A 26,086-nucleotide genomic window follows, 5' to 3' on the forward strand; every position below is an offset into this window, starting at 1 on the left:
CACTCAGGTGCTGATAGTCTTCTAGTACTTTCTCAAAATTCCTTCCTGTGTGCCCCAAAAGTCAGATAAGTTTTCTCCCACAATTCACTGGGAAAAAATGATAGTGACTCAGCTTACTGCAGCACAAAAGAAACACAGGATATGCCCCCCAAAATCCTAGTGACACACATGGTTGAATGCAGCACCAGTGAGGACACAGTAACTCAGGCAGGACTTTGCAGTGTGGCTGCTCACACTTGGGCTAAGCTAACTCAGGTGCTCAGACCTGAGTGGCAATTACCTGAGTTAACTACAGGGAAGCTATTCCTTAGGGAACACAGCTATCTATAGGAAATGAAGGTGGTCTGAAGGGAAGACAGGAGCACAGTGTTGATCATCCTTTTCCTCTGCAGTACATAATAGCTGGCATTTAGTTGAAGCAAAAATCCCTGTAATGTCCCATGCCAAAGCTATTAAATACTGATACTTGCATGGCAAGCTTTTCATTCACATAACTTCACATATCCCAGTAGCTCCACATCAGAACGGACTACAGAAACCAAGCTGTCCATTCCAAAAGGCATATTTGAATAGTAGGCAAAGAACAGTGTCTGAAGGCAGATAGCATTGGAAGTTGTGCAGTTAGTCTGAAATTCTTTCTCCTAACTCCTATCTCCTTTTAAGGATTGGAGAGTACAAATTGGAGGACAGAGAGATCCATTATAGTAATGGTCTCAAGTTGCTCTGGGGGAGGTTTAGGTTGGATATTAGGAAAAACTTTTTCACTAGGAGGCTGGTGAAGCACTGGAATGTGTTACCTAGGGAGGTGGTGGAATCTCCTTCCCTTGAAGTTTTTAAGGTCAGGCTTGACAAAGCCCTGACTGGGATGATTTAGTTGGGGATTGGTCCTGCTTTGAGCAGGGGTTGGACTAGATGACCTCCTGAGGTCGCTTCCAACCCTGATATTCTATGATTATCTTTCAATCAGGTAGAATGTAGTCATATCAAGATTTTTCTAGAGACTATTGTGAGCTGCAAAATCACCCCAAATTATCCTCTTGCCTAGATTCTGTGGTGAAAATTTTAGGGTAGAATTTGGACCTTTATCTGAATATTTTCTGGGAGAACAGGAAATTTGTACTCCTTGTGGTAATCTGAATTTATGATTTTTTCTTACCCAAATCCCTCATAATGGCCTGGATTGCCCCCATACGTGGTCTATTTTTTTTCCAAGCAAAAGGAGGAATTAATCTATCTCCAGGGCAACTTTCCACCCACTCTTTGGATCATATAGAATGTCCTCGGTGGGTCTGAGTCCACTCTCGGGGAAAGGGAGGGAGAACAGAGGGGCTGGAGGACCACACACATTGTCCTCTCTTCAAACCTGTAGAGATTTATAGGGAAAGTAAATACAGCTCAGGTTTGTTTTATCTTTTCTATATACCCCACCCCAATGGGGCAGCTGTGGCTGGAAGGGGTCCCTGATAGTGTGGTTTCAATGAGAGCCACTGGGAGGCCAGAATCCTTGCAGATCTTTGGGGATCAGCCAGGTTTGCCAGCAGACTCCATGGCTTTTTCTAGTGGGATCTCTTCCCAGTGCCCTGACAGAGTGACATGGTGGATCTTCATGATGTGATCCAGTAAGAGATTTCCTTCTGCACTTTTAACCATGGGATGATTTGCCCCATTAGTTCATCTGAAAGAACTTGATTACACTGCAATTTGAATAAGAAATACAATTTGACCAATTTGTTTGCTTAAACTCCTAGGAAATACCAGATACAATGAAAACTGAATATATGAAGGCACAACAGGGGCTTCGAGTTTTGGAGTCCTACTAGAGAATGAAGGGAAAAGATACTGTCATTATCTAGAAAGGAGAGAGAAAAACTGTTATTGCAGGGAGGTTCTTATTCCTGTACTTATCAAAGGGTATTTGCCATCAGACAGATTTTCTGTACAGGAGATGCTCTCTAATAAAAATCTTCATAAACCTCAGCATTTCATTCTATCAGTTGTTAAAGTTGGAATTTTACTTTTAAACATTATTGTTTTTCACATTTTACATAAGTTCAGCCTTTGAAATTAAATGTTAACTTACATCCGGTGATGTCTGAAACCACAGAGTCCACCATTATTCCTTTGTTGTCATCTGTCCAACATACTTTTCTTTCTTTCCTTATTTATAACACAAACTGATCTGTTTTCTCTATTTGGGCAAATACTGAATGGAAATGAACTAGAAAAGATATAACATCAAGGATAAAATATGTTAAGAAGAAAAAACTGTAAGAGTGGTATAGAATAGCCAAGACTTCCTAGGTAAATGATTCACTTAATACCCAGTTACACTGTCTTTTTCAGTAATCTTTCTCACCCTCGGTATTCCTGTGAATTTTGATGGGATTACGCATGTGAGTAACATCCTACTCAGTGGTTGGGCTTTTCAAGAGTCTAAGTTACTTTGGAGCACATGTTCCATTAATTTTCAATGGGAGTTATGCTCCTAAATCACTTAAGTGCTTTTGAAAAATCTTACCCAGTGCGAGTAAGGGTGGCATTTTGGATTCTGATGAACATTAGAATAATGAAAGGAAAAGGAGTACTTGTGGCACTTTAGAGACTAACAAATTTATTTGCGCATAAGCTTTCGTGAGCTACAGCTCACTTCATCGGATGCTGGATGCATCCGATGAAGTGAGCTGTAGCTCACGAAAGCTTATGCGCAAATAAATTTGTTAGCTCTAAGGTGCCACAAGTACTCCTTTTCCTTTTGCAAATACAGACTAACACGGCTGCTACTCTGAAACCTGTCATTAGAATAATGAGTTCATGACTACCGGTAGATTTCAAAGAAATTGTAAAGACAGCATGATGTTTGGCTCTGTAATGTCTAATGGTCAGTTAAAAATAAATATAAAATATCCAGACTCCTTACTTGCTAAGTTTTTCTGTTTTTTCTACAAAATAACTTTAAACTACAGGTATTGGTAAACCACAATATTGTTGTTACGCTAGGGCCAAATTTCTTTACTCTTGTTAAGTAGCATCTTTCTCCTTAAGAAAACTCATTTACTTCACTGGGGCTACCCATACAGTAAGGTGCTACTCATTCTGTCCCCTAGAAAGTATTACTTTATGTGCAGTGAAATTTTGCTTGAGCCTACCCATACAAGATGCTGGGCTGCAGTCGAGAGGACCGCAGGGTGCTCCACACTTCTTAGGATCAGGCCCCAGGTTTCTCTCTCTCTCTCCGTGGAGTTAAAACCTAAAACAAAAGACAGACAGTCGCAGAAAGAATAGTCACCTACATCTTTGTGCTTCCCTGTTAGTTCTTTACCACATTGTTGATGGGTTTCAGAATGATTTGGTGATTGGTGGATTTCAGCTTTATTGCACATTCCTCATGCTCGCAGTAGTTGGGAGCTTCATGTAGCTGACTCTGCACTCCAGAAACAGGGATTTAGATCAGAGAAATAGTAGACTGAGGAGGAAGAAAATAGCACTCTGAAAAAAGCCTTAACTCTTATTGTGTAGAATGAGAATACCATGATGCTACAGAAGCCTTTAAGGGTATTGGAGAGAGGGGTCAGTGTTGTACCCTTTGTAGCAGAACTTATTCTTAGTTGAATTGGATTAAATACAAGAACAAATAAATCCTTTTAAGGATACATAAGGGTAAACCTAAATCACTCTGTATAGGGCCTGAAATCCATTATGTCTGATTCATCTACAGTTCAATCTCACCAAAAAGGCCCAGTTGTTGAGAAGGAAAACTGGTGAGACGCTCAACAGCAGCTGTATGGTTTGGAGATGCCATGCATTGGGGGAAAAGAGCCTTGCCCCATAAATAATCAACATTGCTACAGATTACAACATTATGCAACAAAATTTTGTTTTATTATGTAATGCATGACAGGAAAGCGAGAGGCCTGTCACACCCATGCATTTTGCTGAACCTGTTCATGGTGGTGCAATCCTTTGTGAATAGAATGCCTAATGAAGTCAAGGGGACTTTCAAACTTGAAGGATTTACTGAGTCTTTACCATGATACTGCTAGTCTGTGGTATGGCATAGCCTGTGTCATATCACAGCTGAAAAGCATGTGTGTAGAAGACAATATGCCATAAAATGCTGCAACCCCCATCTCACACTGAGCCTGCTATTTTTGGTTACACATGGCTTTATCAAACTAGTAAAAAAAAACAACCTCATCCCAGTTACTTTTCTCAGAGGTATGACATTTTAAAAGTTGATGCCAAATTAATTGTATGTATGTGTATAAATTCATATGTATACTTAGAAGTGTCATTTCCTTTTGAAATGTCACATTACCGTACTGATGAAAATGGTTAGTTTTCTTTTACATACCATGAACAGTTTGAAGCAAGATAGTATCTGTCGCAAGATGACAGTTCTGCCAGACATAACATGCCATGTATTTTTATGCCAGATTCCCTGTGTGGAATGATTACAGGATACATACTCTCACAATCTATTTATTGGTTTATGTAAATGCACAATAAATTCTGGTTTAAATGGCAAATATAAAGAAAATAACACAACCCAAAACCAAACAAACCGAAATGGCTCCCACTCTGTTCCCACTGAAGTTAGTGGCAAAGCTTTCAGTGTCTTCAGTGGGAACAGGATCAGAACCATGGACCCATAGTCACTAGACTCTCAGGATTTCACAGCTTTGTATGCTGTAGAGTGCAAGCTATTCTGGTTAATATCAGTGATAACATATACTTTGTTGCATATTTGTTGTTTCATGATGTTTAAATATTTTTGACAGTTTAGGTCCATAACCTCAGTGGGAATTTTACCTAATTAAAGATGTTGGGGCTGGACTTTTTGTTCATATTTCAAGTTTCAATAAGTCATATTAGCAATGATAGTAACACATGTGGAGTAATATATTAAATGAGTAAAATAAATGTACTAAAATATATACCCCAAATAATGATATTGGCAGAACATTAATATCCAGTAATTTCTGGCACCATTATATATCAATTAGTTCTGATTTTGCTTCATAAAAATACCGAGGGTTCTTTTGTCTTACATCAGAACTGTAGTATTGGAATGTTAACTGAACAATATGAGGCAAACTTTCAACTCCACAGAAATAATTTAGAAGCTAGCTCAATACTGTATTTCTGAGCTTGAAGTAGTGGAACTATCAAATACAAATTGAATGCAACAGAATTATTACAAAATGTGCTGGCAGCCCTCAACTTCCACTGGTTTTAATGGGCGCTGAAGGTAGATTCTCAGCATTGAAGGTTGCAGCAGGTGTTCAGTAGCCTACAGTATCAGATGGTGAAAGATACATGGTTGGAAAATCTATCTAGGTACTTATGTGATGCCCAGCACCATAGTACCTGAATACCATACAAACATTAATGCATTTATCCTCACAACACCTTAAGGGTATGTCTATACTGCAAAGAAAATCCATAGTGCTGAGTCTCAGAGCCCAGGTCAATTGACTCAGGCTTTCGGGGCTTAGGCTGCTGGGCTATAAATAGCAACATAGACATTTGGGCTTGGGCTTCAGCCCAGGCTTTGAGACCTTCCCTCCTTGCCGGGCTTCAGCCTGAGCCCAAATGTCTACACTGCTATTTTTTAGCCTTGCAGCCTGAGCACCACAAGCCTGAGTCAAGTGCTCTGGGCTCTGGGCCTCAGTGCCACAGGTCTTTTATTGCAGTGTAGACATAACCTAAGAGGCAGGGAATTAATTATCATCCCCATTTTACAGACAAGGTACTGAGAGTTCTGAGAAATTTAGTGATTTGCCAAGGTCCCACAAGAAGTCTATTGCATAGCCAAGTCTCTTGAGTCCCAGTCCAGGGTCACAAGACCTCCCTTTCTTCCTAAAGCACTGATCTAGCCATGAACTCCACGCAGACAGATCCATGCACCTGTGCGGAGCGCCACTGAAACCAAGAGGGCTCCATACACAAGGACTCATTGTGGGATTGTGAACTATGGGAGTAAAATTACCATCTGTTACGCCTAGAGTTTGAATGACTTTAAATAAACCTTTAATGAACAAGCTGAAAAGAACTCTGCAACAAAAACAGTGTATTTAATATCACTTTATTAGGGCTTTTGAGAAAGTATAAAAATATAGCCAATCAATAGACAATACATATAAAATCAGCGAAACAAACTTATTTGCAAATAAATCTGCTAATGCATAATCAATATCAAAAGTCAGTCTACATGGTAAATGTCAGTTAAACAGCTTCAGAGTACTTATTTCGCTTTTTAGATAAAATACTTCATTTTATACTTTATTTAACTTTATTTAACATCTTGAATTACATGTTCCTTTTCAAAGAATACCTCTGATGGCCTTTTAAATATCAACGGCAACAAGAAAGTGACTTTTTTATGGTCAGATGATTGTTTTTTGAAAATATCACAAGTATATTTTTGTCATTGTTTCCTTTAACATAAGTTTTCAGTGCAATTGGACAATGGTGTTATTATTTAGGGCTATAGGCTATCTATAACTCCCATAGATTTCCATGGGGGTTGCTTGTGCAGAGAAGGGGCATAGCTGATCCTTTATTATGCCTTTGTTTTGCTTCCACACTGAAAAGTAATGGGAGCTTCTCAGTACACTGAAAATGAAGGGGAAATGTTGCCAGTTCCAGTACCTCTCTTTGTATTATATTGCAGTCTTCCCAGGGAAGTCACTATATTATCAATATATATTTGAAAATGATCAGTGACTAATAAAAGATAGAACTTGTTGCTCAGATATTTAAATCAATTGTTTGCAATGTTGTATAAAATACTGAAGGAAAGACTGTCGAGATTTAACAACAAAATATAGTGCTAAATTAGATTTTTAAAAATTAAGAAATGTACTTTTCTAAAAAAACCCCCCCATACTACTTTCAGACAGAACATTTTAAAAGTAGTGCTAGTTGAAATTCAGAATTTGTGTCCCATGGGAAATTCCAATGTTTCAAAATTTGTTTTTGTCACAAATTGAGTAGAAAAGTTGAAATATAAACATTTTTCATAGAATGGAAATTTCAGAAAATGATTGATTCAGAAATGTCAGAATGTTTTGTTTCCATTTGTCGAACTGAATTGTTTTATTTTATTTTGACTTGATTCAACACTAAACTGTGTCTTTCTGAGTTGCTGCAGTGTCTCATGGGAGTTGTAGTGTAGGTGCCTGATGCCCCTATTCTTTTGTATGGGCTGGCCTACGTGGCTGGCCTATATTTTCCAAGATGCACTCCAATAGTTCCCCTAAAAGGGAGACTGTGGGGTATCATAGGAAATATCATCCAGAAAGGGAGCTTGGCTCATAAAGGCAAATGAGGGCATGTGAGGCACTGTATCAACACAGGTTTCAGAGGAACAGCCGTGTTAGTCTGTATTCGCAAAAAGAAACAGATTAATGTTGAACTGACACCAACCAAAATGTTTTGATTCAGGTTGATCTGACCGCAAATAAAATATGTCATTTCAATTTTTCTGACTGAAAATCCAAACATTTTGGCATAATTGAAATTTTCTTGCAGAAAATTTTGCAGATACTGTGTTTTTTGTCAAAAGACATTTTGGCCAAAAATTCCTGACCAGCACGTCTTAAAAAAGCATGACATATTGTAAATAGATATTTGTCTCTATCTTATTATTTCTGTGCCATTAACTGACTATTAACAAGTAAAATTTAGTTGAAACATATAAAAGAAATTATGCTGTTTGGGAATTCATTAGCAGAAAGTATTTCAAGGGTCTGGTTATACTGTCTCAGACAAAACAGGAAGACTCTCTAATGATATGCTTCATTTTTAAACTGTAAGCATGAGTCTTCTTGAGTTACAAATAATGGGCCCGATTCTACTCCCAATATTAAAAATTCTATTTATTCCAAAAGAAGCAGGAATGAGACCAAAGAGTTAAATCCTGCAGTTCCAAGGCAGAGAGTGCTCCAATCGAAGTAACCAGGCCAGATCCTCTGCTGGTGTAAATTTGCATACCTCCAGTGACTTTAATGGCATTACATTGTTTATACCAGTTGAGGATTTAGCTCATCCTGTGTAAAATTGCAGGATCAGGCTCAAATATAAAAGCTGTGTACCTGCTTCTCCAAGCCCTTCACACTTTAGCAGGAATACTTTGTGGGAAAGGCTTGCAGCAGGATTGAAATCTACATATTCGCATTCAGTTTCGCCCTTCTAACTTGAACAGCCCTTAGGTTGCATTATAAAACAACATTATTAAACAACCGAGGCAGAAACCACACTTTTATACAATAATTGAAGGAAAGCAAAATTAAACTAAATATCTCTTAATGAGGATTAAACTATATGCCATTTCCAGCAATAATAAGTCTAGCAAAAGTGTTTGTACAGAATTTTTAATAAACTGAATAATTTCTCACATTTCCAAATACATTTTTGTTCAACAATTTGTAGTAAGCTAAAAACTTCCGTATCTTACTAACAAAACTTTTTTTAAAAGCTGAAATTACACAGCAAGAGAAATTAATATTCAGAAATGCATTGGTAGTGCAGTTTGAAAGGGAATAATGTTGTTGCTGCTTGATCCATGGGAAATCAAGTGTTAAAAAACTACACTAGCATATTCTTTCATGACACTTCACTAAACATCAAACTACTGTTCTTTAAAAAGAGTTGGCAGAAATTATTACTAACAAAGAAAGGCAACTACTGTATAATCAAACAGATCCAGGTTTTTTAACATTTTTTCCTTTTTTTAAAACCATTTCTATTCCTAGACATGCAAGAGACTATAGCTAGTTCAAACACTGATACATCATACAACATTCCTGTTCAACAGGGTAAAGAAAGAATGCAGCAAGTGTTTCTGAAGCCTAATTTTACAACTAGTGAATATCATGGGGGGGAAGAATATTTTTGATTTGCATAACATGATTAGAGAAATACTTAGACAACACTGATATTTTGGAAAAAATCCTTTTTTACATCAAAGTCATTTTTGTTAATAATAGCTTTTTGGTTAGTGAAAAAGGCAACATTTGATTTTTGTACTGAACTTTATAGTTTGCAATACTCAGTCATGAAACCATAAGCCTGTGTACAGTAGCAACCTGTTTTCCTTCTTCAATGAACAATCCTGCAATCCTTACTCACACTACATAGGACTTACTGGGGAGAAAATTTTCATTTAAGTCAATAAAACCAAAGTGATACCCAACTTGAGTGAGGATTGCAGAATCAGGTCCTAAGAGACTTACACCAGCATTAATGTGTAGAATATGTAGCACAACAAGTGGCTTTGTAAGAGGTTTGAAGCTGGATACAATACCATGGGAGAACCCTTTTGTGAGGCAGCCTTGGGCTTTATGATAAACTTCAGGAAGCCACTGGAATCTGTGGCTGTAATGTCACTGCAGAAGGCACTTCACACTGTCTTTGACAGTGGGCCAATTGGCATTTCAGCAAGCATAATTTAGAAAAGCCTTTAAACGACATCAGGCTCAGAAACTCTTTGTCCAGATCTTATGAGATAAATCAATCTAGGTAGGTGACTAAGTCTCCTTCTCCCTTTTAACCCATGGGAAGTGATGTCAGAGAGCAAGTGATTATCCTAATACAACTCTCGTAAACTCCTCAATAACTTACCCATCAGCATTGAAGGAGCAAAGCAAGAGGGAAAAGAAATACAGATTTTATAGTTTAGTGACAAAACAAGCCCCATGAATAATTTTATTGTATTTACACTAAAGTATTGTTGTGTACACTAGTTACTATACTTTACATATGGTACAGAATTGAAACAAGGTAGTTACTATATTTCAGTATTTTGTTCATTCAGCTTCATGTATTCTATGATGTATATATGCAATTAGTAAGCTATCCACAGAGGCACTAAGGAATGGATAAAAGATTTCCAACTTTTTGTTAGTATCAGCTGAAATCTGAGGCCAGATTTTTACTGTTTGTATTTATTTAGTTTCAAGCAAATTGAGATTTTGGCTGAGCTGGCATCTTGTGGAAAAATAGGAACTAAACACCCAATTTAATTTAGATGATAAAATCCATAAGGACTTCCATGTAGTTTTCCCATTTAACATATTCAAATTCACTTTCGAAATACAATGCAAAGTACAGACATGATATGAAATATCTAGTCTCTGTACTGTGCGCTAGCAAAGCTATGTTTTCTCAAGTAGTTTTTTCTTCTCCTGAAAGACTTCTACTGCGAAAATCAGAATTATAACACTTTGAGTAAACTGCAGTTGTACCCACAGAACATGAAGCTAAGATGATATTTCCTTGTGATTTGTTAGTGCAGAGAACTAGTAAGATATAATATAATACTCAGAATATATCCAGAAATTGGAGATTATCTTCTGGTTAGTAGATGGCAGCAAGCCTGACTAAGAACCTCTGAGTCACTGAGGATAGCAGTCATGGCTGATTAGCCTATGGAAGTAAGTTTAGTGGAGACACAGACATGACTAATAGTTTCATACCCTTACCAGATCAGATGGACTAGTTGTGGTGTGTTTTGCGTCAAACCCTTCAGGATGGAAGTCCTGGTATTTACTGAGAGGAGTGGTGAGTAATGAGAATATACTGTATTTATATGCTTGTAACTATTTCTATACATTCTATTAGGTTAGTGGCAAGGGAATAACTTAGGATAAGTAACTTTTTGTAAAACGTATAGTGACAACATGCAATGTAAACCCCAAGCAAATGGAAGTGATTAGTTAAACACTGTGTTGAAAAGTCACAACGATGACCCTTTCCCGAGACAGCACTGCACTACTGCCACACCACATCTGGGAGAGGGGCAGTTAATCAGTCACAGGGCCATTAATCCTAATTTAAATAAAGGCCAAAGATATCATGACAGGCCATAAATATGATAAAATATCTCAGCATGGGCGCCATATGAAATTCATGCGTGTCAGTACGATACACATACAGTGATTCCGTCTCACTGACACATTCTGATACTAAGCTCTTTCTCCTGGACCAATTTTAAGCTCATTTTAAGCTTAGCTGAGTAAGTATTGGAAATGGATATCCAATATGAAATTTTTGCTCTGGATAGACTCTGCATAAATCGGTTGCTCCTGAACCAAATTAACTGTTCAAATTGGTCCTAAATATTTCAGCACAGCTCCAGTGCTGTTCCATTTTCATATTGCCTGAGAAATATGGCAGGGAAATAGAGAGCACGCTGACTAATGTATATTAGGAGGGCGATGTTTTGAATGAATGATATTCTCACTCTTAACACTGACAATATGCAAAAGCCATGCTATGGAAGAGGAAGCACCATCTGTTTTTAGCACTGCATTTGTAATAATAAAAGAAAATATTTAAAGTTGCTTACCTGAACTTTCCCCCATTGACAATGTTTCTGTGTTTCACTTTGAAACTGGATAGCTTTACGAGATTCTTACTCAGACAAGAATCACAGGAATTTTAGTACTATTTGCTAGTTATAAATAATAAAAATATACTTAGGTATATTTAGTAAGAGTTAAAAATTTCAATGTAAATCATGATCTCTGCAGAAAAATATACTAATAGAAGCCTTACTGATTAGCATACTGTACCGTGCTGTATTTTGTTACCCTTCTTCGAGATGTACCAGGGGAAACGGATCCAACTGTCTGGCTAAGATGAGTGTCAGCACTAAGCATTTGACCAGTCATGCTGCTCATGCCCCCCATTCCACTGATGCCCACCATACCGCTCACGCCCCCCATGCTGCCCATGCCAGGGCCAGATACTACTCTCTCTGTAACAACCACATTATGTGCATTTGATAGCTCAGAAGGAATAGTTAAACTGCCTGGCAGACCAGAGGCAGGTCTAATCACCCGTTCTGTCACCACTACATTTGATGCATCTGCTAAATCAGGGATACTCAAAGAAGGGGGTAACCTTGAGCCAGGTGCAATTACCCTTTCTGTGACTACAACATTTGCCCCATCTGTTAGATCAGGAATATCTAGAATGCCGCGCAAATCAGAGGCGGCGGCAGGAGCAAGCACCCTTTCTGTTACAACAACATTTGATGCACGGACAGGATCGACACTAAGTGTGGGTGGTTGAAAAGTTGAGCCGGATGTGTAGGTCTCAGTCACCATTACATTACCATGGAGTGAAGGATCAGGTATAGGCCTTGCAGGCTGTAGCGTAGAACCAGATGTGTAAGTGTTTTCGGTAACAATTGTTGTACTACCAACTGTGGGAGGCATAGATGAAGATTCATTAACGATGATAGTAGTTCCAGGTGGTGGCAGCTTTAGATCACTTTCAATATTCGGAAAGGTAGCACTAACACCTGGAATGGGTTCGATGACTTTGCCTAAACAGATTTCTGCCAAGGTCTTAAATTTTGGTCCTAATGTATCTAAATAGGTGTCATCGATATCTTCTCCAATAAAACTGCAGCAGCCAATGGAACCAACAGGAGTACCTATTCCTTCATGATCATATATTAGTAGACAATCATTTGCTGGTCGGCCTTCATCTTCATCTGCATAGGCAAATGCTTTCTGAAGGAGAAAAAGGGAAAACAGAATTAGACTGACTTTTTTCTGTAGATCAGATGAGATCAAATATTAGCAATCTTTATACTGGTGCCTTTCACAAAGAATTTAATGGCTTAGGGCTTGTCTACCCTGCCAATTGAACGACAAAACTTTTGTCATTCACAGGCCCCCCCTCCCCCCCCGCCCCAAAAGACAAAAGTTTTGCAGTGGCAAGTGGCAGTGTAAACGGCTCGTCAGCAGCAGCACTCTCCTGTCAACAATGTGAACTCCGCTGGTAGGGGGTGGAAGTATTTGTCTGCAAAAGTGCCAACTTTTAGCGTCATGGCCATGTGGACACGGCCATGTTGCTAAAAGCCGTGTAGTGTCGACGAAGCCTTAGTGTCAAAAACAGGAGGAAGAGATGTTGAATATCTGAGGCATAATGGGAGGGATCATTGTGATTTGCCTGTTAACAAGTAGGCCCCTGAACCTTTGTTCATGGTGCATTATCTTCCAGATATTGTGCCTCTTGCAGAAGAGCTGCAGAGCTATGCCTCTGTAATGTTTCAAGTGGGACCAGAACTGAAGCAGCTGATTTGTGCCCTGTAGGTCATCTACCAATTGTAGATTTCTGGCATGCATGAACTCCCAGGCAGAATGTGACCTACTATAATAATACCGCAGAACACAGGTGACTACAACTACAAGTGGATAAAAGCAGTGAGAAAATTTAGCCATTAATATTTGTGTGAATTTTTAATAAAATGTCTACTTCTCAGTATTTGTCACCCTTTTATGCTTGCTTTCTGACCTTTAACATTTAACCTCTCAAGCTTTTGCTACGGCAAGTACTTATGAAGAATGAAATTTGAGTTCAAATATCCACCAGAAACAAATTTTGATAGTATATTTAGTTATAACATTTGAGACGCAAGGGTCATGTTGTTAGCTAACAACATAGTCCCATGATATTGTTTCTGTTCCACATTTAAATGACTCGTGTAACTAATCAGCATTGTGCAAATTGAATTTTACATTTGAATATACAATTTGCATTTCACACCATGTTGGTTAGTTACCTTAGTCATCCATTCTGGGAACAGAGACAATAAGAAAAGAACAAGCCAGTGGGAAGTGATAATATTTACAGTTAATGAACTATGCCCTAACCAAGCATTATTTGATGAAGAAATTCATGAGCAATTTTGAATAAAAAATATATTCAAGAATTTCATGATCTAGTCATAGATAATTCACAAACAGAAAAAAGATGACATTCATCAAATACATGAGTTGCTACGAATTATCTGCCAGCTCTAATCCTAACCAAGGCAATGATAAATCATATTAATAACCAGTTTGACAATTAATGAAAATGTTCACTGTATCCCTCAACTGGGGATGCTTTTGAGCATTCAGATTATTATATCAACAACACATAAAGCAATTTCATTTATCATTACCTTTTTTTCTTATCAATGTACACAATGGGCTTGATTGTCCTCTCAGTTACACCATTTACACTATGTAACTCTTTTGATTTAATTGAAGTTACTTGCCAGTTACACAGGTGTAAATCCAATTAGAATCTGACATTATCTAGACAAATATATTAAAAATCAGGTAGATAAATTACCTCCGAGAAGTAGCTGTCTAAGAAAGCCATATTTACTCCTCCTTCTCTATACTCTCTTAATGTCCCTCCAATTGACTCTTTTTTCCCCATTGTTCCATAGGCAGTTGCTGCCCCATAGCTGTTAGTTGTTCCATAAGCTACAGCTGTTCCGAGCCCTGTAGTTTCTTCAAGTCCTGAAGTTACCACTGCTCCTCCTCCATATGTATTTGTATAAATGTCTGAAAATAGAAAAAAATATTACCCTAGAATACACTGTGAGGAAAACTTTCACTGACATTACTTGCTCACCATTTGATTACTACAAACATTAAAAAAAACCTAGTAAGCCATCAATTAAGGGCAGTTTGGGCTAGTGTCAATTACAGATTCGGACAGGCATGTGCTATAGTGCTAAATAGTGGAATTGCAATAAAAATTAAATGCATGCAAATATACACTTACAATCTTCCTGATTTTCTGTAAGATTCTGGGCCTGTATTTGCATACACAATACAGAATGTGCTTGAAAAAATCCTTAATTTGCATATGCACATGATAGGTGCCTACGTAGTCATGTGTGTGCATATATTAGGGACTTGCATGAGTATGTCTGATTTTGTACTTTAATATATGGAATGCATAAGTGTGCACCTATAATCTTACTGAAAATCAGTCCCTATGTTTACTGGATGTTAAGAACAGAAAGACCCGTCTGCCTTTGCTGTGCATAATTGTTCAAAAGTAGTGTTTCTGGGGGGAAAATAAAAGGCAATAGCTAAAGTATATAAATATAGTATTCCTAATGCAGAATGAAAAATTCCTTTTTAAAGTTCTGTATGTTGTGTGGAATTTTCTTTTCTCCAGAAGTCTTTATATGAGATCAATCAATTCATTGATTGATCGGGGGGAGGGATAGCTCAGTGGTTTGAGCATTGGCCTGCTAAACCCAGGGTTGTGAGTTCAATCCTTGAGGGGGCCATTTGGGATCTGGGGCAAAAATTGGGGGGATTGGTCCTGCTTTGAGCAGGGGGTTGGACTAGATGACCTCCTGAGGTCCCTTCCAACCCTGGTATTCTATGATTCTATGAATTGGTCTCAAATGTCAACTTGTACTAAAACAATTAGTTGTTCAGTCACTATTGTCTTGACTATGTCGGTGGTAAGTTATACCCATAAACCAAATTTTGCTTTCATTTATACCCAGTCACCTTTGTTGATTTTAACTGATGTTAGAGTTTGGCCCATAGGCTCTTGCAAGAGGACTGAAGAGAAGGATGGGAAAGAAGTTGCAAATGTCTTAAACCTGTAGTCATTATTCTGGCAAAGCTCCCCATGACATCAATGAATAGAAGTTCCCATTCTCAGAACCATAAGATTTCATCTTTTGATTTATCTCGAGGGTAACACATTTTTTGTCTATAAATGGCCATCACAGAATATGATTTGTGGAAGGGAATTCCTTGCTGGCATCAACCTAGTGGAGGTGGCTGCTGTGTCCACCATCCTCACCTCATGCTTTGGCATAGGGGGCGTACTGGGGGAAGGAAGAGCCATGGTTAAACTGATTCTCTACTGGCATAAGATCTCTAAGGGACCTTATAGCAGGGGTATAAATTAGAGCATCACAAAGGCTGCTCTAGCGGATGTTGTGTCTGGGCTGACAAAGGATCAGGGAGCAGAAACTAGCTCCCTGGCAGTCCCCGCCCTCCTCAGTGCCAAACTTTGCTTAAAGTCAGGGAAGAACTGAACTCTCTAGCTATTACTGAGAATTACATTATTCCAATACTGAAAATGATTTTTGCTTATATTTCTTACACTGTATCTGAAATAGTTAATTTTGATAAGAAAAAATAATTTGCTAACTGGAATGTTAAAGCAAGATGTATTTTGGCTTGAAAGCACCGGCAAATATTTCAAAACAATTATTTCTTAAACACATAGCTAAGGCCCAAATCTACCTGTACCTAAGGCTCAAACCTTACTCACATGAGTAGCCCTTTACTCACATGACAAATCCCACTGACTTCAATGAGACTATTTGTATGAGTAAATGTTGTGGGATTGGGCCCTCGCTTGGAAAATGAAACCTTTTAAATCAGATAATGGCCTTTTATATCAAAAGGACATTCCATGCTGAAAGATGCCTCTCTGCATTACAAAATTTAGAGAAATTCAGAGTCTACTTACCAGAGGAGTCAGCAAAGTCACCTGCAGTGGCAGCTGCTTTTGATGCACTGATGCCTTTGATATCCTGGAAAATAATATTTCAGCTGTTTAAATACGCACTAAGATCACCATTTGGTTACCTGGCTCTTTTTTAAAATTTGTGATCTACATAGAAGGAAAGGTCAGCTGTAACACTTTACAAAGTCTGATCCTGATCCTGCACCTTTACTCAGGTATTTACTCAGGCTCTTAAAGCCTATGTAAGTCAATGAACAAACTTGCATGCGTAATAGTTTGCACTATCAATTCCTTTATTTAAAAAAAGATGCAGCACCGTAATCAGTGTCCCAATTCTAGGCATTATGATAGAATTAATTCTATGTACAAACAACTGTGTTTTTACAAACTATGAACTGACCTTGTCTTCAGGATGTGCTCCTTCAATTCCCCATGAATGAATTGCTCCTTCTGTGCATTCAGGTACAGGCTCAAATCCGGCCCCAACGCCACCTACAGGTCTAGCTCCATAACCACAACAGTCACTCATTGCCATCAAAATTGGAAACACTAATGGAGAAAGAAACACAAAAGTAAATCAATTATATTTTTAAAACGTATTTCCATCTCTGAGTATATATCTACATCTAGATCTAGTTCTTCAGATTTCTTTTTCCTCAGAGGGCTGATGATCGGCACTTTCTGAAAATCTGACTCGCTTAAGATGTTTCAAGTTGGGAACTCAAAAACTGGGACACTGAGAATCACTAGTGACTTTTTGAAAATGCACATATTATTTTGTCATCAGGAGAACTTCTGCTTCCACTTGCAATGGAGTAAATCTGGAGCAGAGTGGAGTTACTAATCCAGATTTACTCCAGTATAACTGGGAACAGATTTTGGTCCATTCAGCTATACAGGTAACACTTTAAAACCAAACAGACTCAGGTTCAGGGAAACTTGAATCTACATGTATGAGCAGACATTTTCCTCAGAAGTCATTGTCAGAGTCTAAGCAAAAAGCCCTCTTATGTATATGCATTATGAGACAATCTTTAATTACATGATCACATGCTATAGTTTCCAAAGGACCATGCCTCATTCACAGAACGGGCAGTTATCCAAAATTTGTTTTTATCCTTCTCTTTCAATATGTGGTCCAAAGTCTTATTTGCTGTACACCTGCAAACCCTGTACCAAATACCAAATAATTAATTTTCTCATGTGCGCTTCTATGGTGCTCTTACTATAGTATCTGAATACACCACAAAGATTATGGAGAGGTGAAGCGGAAGTATTATCACCACTTTACAACTGGAAATACTAAGGCAGAGAGAATAAGGTCAAAATGTCCACTGTTTTTGGGTGCTCAACTTGAAGACCCCTCACGCCTGATTTTTCAGAGTACTTAAAAATTGTATATGTTCAAAGAATAGCTCCAATTGACCAGGATATAATCCACTTCTCCAGGGCAGCATTCAGCCATGAGGCCCTCTTTTCTCTTCTTGCAAGCTCCTGCGTCCTTCACTATATACCTTCCAACTTTTACAATGCAAGAGCTCTACAGATAAGAGACTCATTCATGATAGAACCCTGACAATTCTGTGCACTGAATAAGGCAGAAGTCCTGTTGATAAAATAGTATGTGAACACGTAATTAAAGATTGTATCATAATGCATATGGACAAGAGGGCCAAATTAAATGTTCACAGGCAAACTTACTTCTGGCATTTCCTAAAGTCTGAGTTTGACTTTGCAACCTTAACGTTCTTTTAAAGCAGTTTTTAAAATGTTATTGCCTAAGTTTTTAAAAAAGCAAACTGAAAAATTCCATCATGTGGAACCATATGGATCCCCACATGAGATACCAATAGGGTAGAGACCTCTACCACTTTAGACCACAGCACATACCTCTACCACTTGAGATAACAAAGTCAGTGGTTGCAGTGGTAGGTTATCCTCTATGTGGACCAGCCACTAGAAGGGGATGACACATACTTGCCAGTGGGTTTCACAGCTACTTGCTAGACACCATCTCGAGACTCAGGAATAATGGGTTCAGTTCCAGGTTCTGGAGGGGAGTGTTCTCTAGTAGTTATAAACCCTTCTGCCCCTATGGCTCCAACCTGTCCCCCCTCTTGCTCCAATTCACTTGGCACATGTCTCTGTCAATCTCTGCTCCTATATACTCCTGCCTCTCTCCTACTCTGTTCCTCTCCAGCTCCCTGGCTGCTGCCCCCTCCCTCTCTGTCATCCCTGCCTCCACGCCTCCTTCCGTCAGCCCCTTCTGAACATATCCATCTCCACCCCTCAGCTCCTACTCCCATCTACTCCAGCTCCTTTCCCTCCCACTTTTCTCTTTCCCACTGCTCCTACTCTTCTTTTCTCCCCTCCACTGCACCTCACCCCTCTACATTCCAGTCAGGTTCATTCCTCCTTTTCCTCTTTGTGGCCTGAGCACTAGCATGGGATCATTGAGAGCAGAGGAGAATTCCTGTGAAGCTGAACACAGTGGACTTCAGCTGCCAAGAAGTGCAACTGCAGGAAAAGTTCTGCTATAGCCTCTGCAGTCCTGGACTGAAACATGCCCCACAGAGATGGAATCTGAAGAATTTAGCCAGCAAACTCTACTCTACAAGTCTCTACGGAGCATGTGAGAACTGTGATTTGGTCTGATTTTCATGGGGACAACAAAGCATGGAAATGCTAGAGCTTCTCAATCAAATAGTTATAAGAATATTTTAACATCTGCACAACAGTGTATTTCCCTTAACCTAATCCTCAGAAACAGCTGAATTGTTTTAGCTGAAACTTTCAACGACAACAAAAACAAATCAGCCTGAGGCAGAAACCTGGCATGGAAAATTTCAGCCTGAACAGATTAAGTTTGGCAAAATTATAAGCATGGTCTTAAAATGGAAAGTGTCAGACTACCTTAACTATAGGTGTTTCTATGGTGGTTCTTAAAATTATAAATATCCTCTTCAGTGATTTGTATGTGAAATTTAGGCATTTGGGAAGACACATGAAAATTTCAAAACCTGGGGACCAAGATACATAAGACATACTAGTCTATTTGGACCCACACTTATGACCTTCTCTTCCATTTTGGTTCCCATTGATTTGTCCTGGTGGCCTGATGTTTGAATAGGGTGGTTTTCAACATGTTTTTATTGTGCTTTACTGAATTATTGTACCCCAAGAATCTTGGTGAGAGAACATTTTATAAATAAATTGATTACGCTGAAAACCACAAAAAGGAAAATACATTTCCTGGTTGGGAAATTGAATGTTTAGAGCCAAGGAACAGACAAGTTAGGGATGGGGGATTTCTTTGGCCATGACCTACAAATAAATAACCTGTCATTTCTGCTGACTTTAAGAGGAGTAGTAAAATGCAAGGGAGTGGGCTGTGGATTATACAAAGTGCCTTACAACAATGGGCCAATGCAGCAAGGTGATGCATGCAGATCTGCCCACACATATCACATTACAGGATTAAGGCCATGGTTTACCCTAGCAGCTATTGATTATAGAGGTGGTTTTCAAAGGCAAAAATGGGGCAGCTAGGTGCATAACTTTCACTGAAAGTCAATGGGTGCCTAACAGCTACTTGTATCTTTGAAAATCTTCACCTATTTTTATTTGCCCAATTGTAATCAAAGATTTAAAAATAAAGTACTAAAATGGGAAACAAATTAGATTCCTACAGTAGATGTAACCAATATTTGTGAATCAGGTCATTTCAAAATGTTGTCAGAAGGACATTCAGAATACTAGAAAGTTTTTATGTGGTGAGAATAATTTCTTACATGACTCTGAAATACACTAGAACAAAGAGTTTTTTTATGGTTAAAGCTCTTCATTTCTGACCAGCATGTTAAGAGCGGTCATACTGCTGAAAATTGTCACCATATGTGATTCTGGCATTATGGGAGGTCATTTCTAAAGTTCATATACCATATTTACTGCTGAAACACGACAGTGTGGATGGATTCATTCTTTTCCTCCCCAGACCACAACTTCCATTGTTTGAAAAATGAGGACATATTTAAATAAGTGATGTATTCTAATTGTTCTCACAGAAAATATTAATTTTCATCAACATAATGGTCACCAGCTCAGAAATTGACTTCAACATTAGGGCCTTCATCTTGCTACCATTGAAGTTCATGACATTTTTTGTTCTGCCTTTACTGAAACCAGGATTGGGTTCGTATTTATTATTTTTTGGTTTATTTTCAGCTTAGCATGGACCACTCTTTTTAGAAATGTTTTGAAATAAGGAGGCTCATTTATGTTACTGAGATAAATGCAAGTTGTGGTAAAGTTTTAGAGCCTACTTTTGCCCAGATTTTACTTACTCTTGATCCTAACCTCTACACTTCTTTCCGATCCTGCCTAAACTCCCATTGACTTCAATGGGGGCAGCATAAGATCCTTATTATGATAAGGATAGTGATCTAGGAAAAAGCGATATATAAAAGGAGAGAAATAATGATTTCTGAATAAACTACATGCAAAAATTCATATTATTTACAGGATGCTTCTTTTTGTCCACAGAGATCCTCTGTGCCTCTATATTTTAATAAAAAAATAAAAAATGATTTTGGAAGAGTAAAACAGTACTCTTTGCATCGAGAGATCATTAAATAGCATACCTTATTGAATACTTACACACAAATATTAAGCCTCCAAGAAACATCAGAGCAATAGCAGGACCACCAAGTGTAGTCGTTCCACGCACCACAGGCATGAATGTTGTAACAGGATTAGTAACCGTAACAACAGTAGCAGATGTAACAGTACTACCAATAGTGACCTGGCGATCATCAATCGTCACAACGCCCGTAACTTTTTCGACAACAATTCTTTTTGTAGCACCAGTAATACATACTAGGAGGTTATCACAAAGACAGGCTTGCAAAGGAATTCTCTGTGGTCGTTCACATCTTCTGCCTTGGCTGTCTATCATATGGATATATATGTCATAAATGAAAAACTCGATATTTTGAGTTCTCAGCTCTGCAGAGTAACCTTTTGAAAAAAAAAAAGAATAAAAGAATAATTTAAATTAAGAATTCTGCTTTAAATTTACTCTTTTCTAGACCTTTTGTGGCAATTCATTATTATGGTGTTTACAGTACAGAATATAAAGATTGAGAATAAGATGATACTCTCATGCTGAACCCGCCTGTTGCTGTTGCCTGGCTCTGTTGCTGATCTGCTCTGTGATATTGAGCAAGTCACTTCACTTGTCTGTGTTTAAATGGACAAGACAGACAAAGGGTAGAAGCGAAAGTAGACTAAGTTCTTTGGGACAATGATTACTCTTACTATGTATTTGTGTAATTCCTATTACATTGAGCCCTAGATCCCAGTTGGGGTTCTGGGTGCTATTGTAATATAAATAAAATAATGTATATTCAATTCAAAATTTACACTGTGTTGTTTGGTGTAACATGGTGGCAGGTTCTCCTATGGACCCACCTTCTCGGCAGGTTTTGACTCTTTGGGAGATGCTTAGTGAACCTTCTTGACTATGTTGCGAGTGTGGTTTATTAACTCCACCCTGGATATAAAGGAGGTGGAGTTAATAACTCCACTGAATGAGAAATCTAGGGAGTTGGGGTGAGACATTCTATGAGAAGAAAAGCCAAGCCTGGAGAGTAAGCTTGGTGTGGAAATTATTTTGAAGTGACTTGTTTATAACCCCCCCCCCCAAAAAAGGGGGTGATTTGACCCTATTCAAAATATGTGGACTTGTATTTACAGCATGGTTGGAACACCACTTGCTCACAGTCACTCTTTAAGTCATGTGATATTGTTTCCAGTCCCTGGTTGGATGTCTTACATAGCTAACTGAAAGTGTAATCTGTGACTATTACAATTTAAAATAGAATCTGAAAACCACACTATAATTTATGTAACTAATGTATTAAACTAATGTAGGGGACACTGCTTCCATTAAAGTCAGTGGCAAAAAAATTCAGGATTGTAGATTGTAATACAAATTGTATTTGCAATTCTAATATACTCATTTCATAAATCAAGTATTCTGTTGAGCAAGAAATTCATGGATAACATCATATAATTAATACATTTGGGATTTTCATAATATGTTCAGAACTCTTTGGGCAATTCACAAAACAAAATAATTACTAGATTAGCTTTAGACCCTCTTCAGCTATACACCCTATACACCATAATTGCAGTGCAGCAAAATAAAATCAAAAGCATAGCTGTCCCATGGAATCTTCATATAGGTTTATATTTTAAAGCTAATAATTTTAAATAAAATGCTAATAATGAGCCTCTTTCTCATCTTACACAGTTGAAAATCAGGAGCAACTCCAGTTAGTCAATGAACTATACCAATATAAAAACTATTCAAGTGAATTCAGAATGAGGCCCAATAACTGTACTGTCCATCTTAATTTCTATTAGTTGCTTGATTATCATTGTCATCAATCTTACAAATAAACAAGCAAGCAAGAAAACCTTAAATAAGTTTTTATTTCTATGACTTACTATGTTATAAAAATTTAACTTTACTCACCATCTATTGGGCTAATACTCCATGAACTTTTTGCAGGCTGATTAACTATGATAAATGTAAAGGGAGGACTATATAGACCACCATCCAGATCTTTTGCTGTGATAATAACTGTTGGAGAACTCATACATACTTTTCTCATTTCAGTATGAAGAATTGGACAGTTATAGTAGGAATCGTCAACTGTAAGCATAATGGTACCAGTGGAAGTTTTTGCAGGAACATCTGTCAACAATAATTGGTGTTAAAGAAGTATTCAAGGGGTTGTACATTTTCTTAAAATTTCTTACAGTTACAATTCAAGAATCAAATTTCTAACTGAACCCAAGCCTAACTTTATTTGTTCACACATTGATGGTGTGCTAATTAAAGTGACGGGGTTCAAATTTGCTCTCAGGTTACTCAGGTGTAAATCCAGAGTAACTCCATTGACTTCAACTGATTTAGCACCCATTAAAGTCTCTATGAAATCAGTGGGGCTAGTTGCATGAATAAGTAAAGATTTGAAGGAATGGACGTCACTTTGGACTTCCATGGATGTAAGTGAAAACAGAATTTGGCTTCACAACTAAAGGTGGTTGAATAATGGAGAAAAAATTATGTGCATTTGTTTCTGATTATTTTTTTAATTATGGGAAATTTTCAAAATTTTTCTAACTCATTGTTCCCAACTGAGAAACACAGGCCACATTAATATCCCAAATCAAACTTATTTTGCAACTATTTGCTCCAGAAGCTAGAGCTTTGGACTGTTCAGTAGTATATTTGGAAGACATATCCCCATTTTTGATGGCAATGCTTTGTAATTAGAATCCTTGCTGGTTCTAAATCTTAAAATGACGGTGATTATTATTTATTATTTCAGAGCTATCAAAACACTCAAATCCTCCAGGTCTTCAAAGGTGGCAGCCATAAGAATAAATAGCACTCTAGTCTTTGGGTGCAGTACTAGCTGAGTTTAGAAGGCCTGAGCTCAGGACTACCTAAGGTTGATTGATTCATATGTGTTAGTCACACCTGATCTCAACTAACACTGGAGGGAAGGAAACTAGTTACATAATTTTTAGAACATCCTACACCTGCTAATCTTACTCATGTGTGATCCCATTGAAGATACTCCAGTGAATAACGGTTTGCAGAATCAGACCTATATTAGGGCTAGTCAAAAATTTTCCATCTAAACTGATTTGGCTAATTTGGTTTTCATCTAAAGAGTGGCTGCTTTCTGTGCAAAAATCTCAATTTTTCATTAAATATTTCAGCCAAAAACTGAAAACTTTTGGCTGAAAATGAGAGTTGCAGTGCCTTGGGGGAGTTGTAGTTTGCTCCTCATGCCCCATTCTTCTCTATGGGAGGGAATACCGAGCTGGATGACATCTCCCACAATGCATCAGAGCCAGAGACTCCATGATGGTCAGCTTCTCATCAATAAGGAAAGTATGATGCATTTTGGGAGATGTAGTCCAGCTGGGGATCCCAGCCCATACAGGGGAATAAAGGACATAAGGAACAAACCTCAATTACCATCAAATATGAAACCTCCCATTTTTGGCTGAATTATTTTGGCTTTCCAGTTTCTGTTGAAAAATCAACATTTTTCTTGAAAATTTTTGATAAAAATTACAGTTCTTTTCATTTTTTGTTGAAGATTTCCATGTGAAAACACTTGACTTTGGGCCAGCTCCATCTTATACTTTTTGTTCAGAGAAATAGCCACTTTAATAGGATAGTAGACCAATATTATTAGGGCCAGGACAGTTCTATAAACAAATACAAAATGACAAAGGGTAAATCTATTTTCTTACCTCTTGTAATAGCCAGCAACTCTGCTCTGTACAACCCATTGACTACATAGGATGACTCTCGATCAATAATTTTCTTCAAAGTGATTTCAGCAGTTCTGGAGTTGACGCTGAACCAGGCAGCTGGATCACGTCCCATTATATATCTGTTTTTGGTTTACAAAAACTGCTCAGGATTCTGTTTAATGTAAAGTACTACAAACATGAAAGTACCAGATACTCAGCTTGTATAAATTAGCGTAGTTTCATTGGCTTCAATGGACATACATACATCCTCAGCAATTTCCATCAGCTGAGGATGTGGCCTCAAATTTTGTTTTTATGAGAAAATTATTAATTTAACAGTTATACTGAAATAAAGTTTAATGTGTTGGAGAAATACAAATATACTAACAGGTTTTATAAACTATGATGTTGCATAAGAGTACAATGTTCATTACAGCTTTAAAATATATCTTACAGCAGCCTTCACACTACCTTTCCTTTATCCAGTATAATTAGCATGATAGAAAATCGGCCATATAATACAAGGATAATTCTATTCAGGAGATCTGGTGATATTTTAAACCTTTTAAGCAGACCTCATAAAATTTGTCACCAGAATCCCCTAGTATAAACTCATTACACTGTAATATACTGCTACGTATTTGTTAATTTTAAAATAATATTTGTCACTTTAAGATACTTCCATGTACGCTAAAGTCCGAGTTCTATAGTCCTTAATTAGGTAAATATACCATTGGCTTCAAAAGGAGATTTGCCTGAATAATACCTGAGTATGGATTGAAGGATTTGGCCTTATATTTCCCCAGATCCATGCTGTTGTTAACATGATATCCCAGTCTAATAGACCCAGCACATGTCCTAGCCGCCCTTCTCGTGGCACAGAAAGGGGAAGGTGCCCCTCACTTCCCAGGAAGTGTGAGAAAAATTTGGGCTGGGCTTCCCATTACCACTCCTCGGACCCAGGGCATATAATCAATAGTACATTCTTGGGACAAGTCTTTTCCTTCTGTAGATTAAGTAGTAGAATTCTGTGCTGCAGAGATAAAAATCCAAGGTTCACCTGCTGATGATACTTGAGGGGACGTGGATAGTTGCAATCGTACACGGAATAGAATTTATTTTTATATTTTTCTAAAAAGGAAATTACAAAAAAGCCTCTTTTTTAAAAGAGAGTTATTTAGATTGCAAAATCAAACACTCAAAAGTTAGGAGATCCAGATTCATGGTTGCCTGTGCAAACTTATTTGACCCCATTTGTGCATATGTGTTATGATATAGTTTTTGAAGACATGATCTCATACAATTTTTTCCCAAAGGCTCCAGTCTCCTTCAGTGAATAGACTGGATGCACCAGGTACTAGAATTAAGGATTCTTGGGTGATCATAACACCTACATTTTCTAACTTTCGAGTGCTTGACTTCGCAGAATGTATGTTCTTTTAAT

The 26,086-nt window shown here is 37.9% G+C and overlaps 1 protein-coding gene across 1 annotated transcript in view; it reads right to left on the reverse strand.

Moving 5' to 3' along the window:
- Positions 1 to 8,450: 8,450 nt before the first annotated feature.
- The window catches only part of LOC125632400 (desmoglein-4-like), a 28,824-nt gene continuing 11,188 nt past the window's right edge, over positions 8,451 to 26,086 (reverse strand). The window contains exons 10-16 of the mRNA XM_075126147.1: positions 24,640 to 24,782; positions 22,838 to 23,059; positions 20,956 to 21,315; positions 16,700 to 16,848; positions 16,303 to 16,366; positions 14,137 to 14,354; positions 8,451 to 12,524 (exon numbers count right to left, since the gene is read on the reverse strand). Coding sequence (XP_074982248.1) covers positions 11,556 to 12,524; positions 14,137 to 14,354; positions 16,303 to 16,366; positions 16,700 to 16,848; positions 20,956 to 21,315; positions 22,838 to 23,059; positions 24,640 to 24,782 — 2,125 coding nt within the window. The 3' untranslated portion in view covers positions 8,451 to 11,555. The remainder of the gene's footprint in view (positions 12,525 to 14,136; positions 14,355 to 16,302; positions 16,367 to 16,699; positions 16,849 to 20,955; positions 21,316 to 22,837; positions 23,060 to 24,639; positions 24,783 to 26,086) is intronic.

The sequence above is a fragment of the Caretta caretta genome, chromosome 2 (genome assembly GCF_965140235.1).
Source record: "Caretta caretta isolate rCarCar2 chromosome 2, rCarCar1.hap1, whole genome shotgun sequence".
Lineage (NCBI taxonomy): Eukaryota > Metazoa > Chordata > Testudines > Cheloniidae > Caretta > Caretta caretta.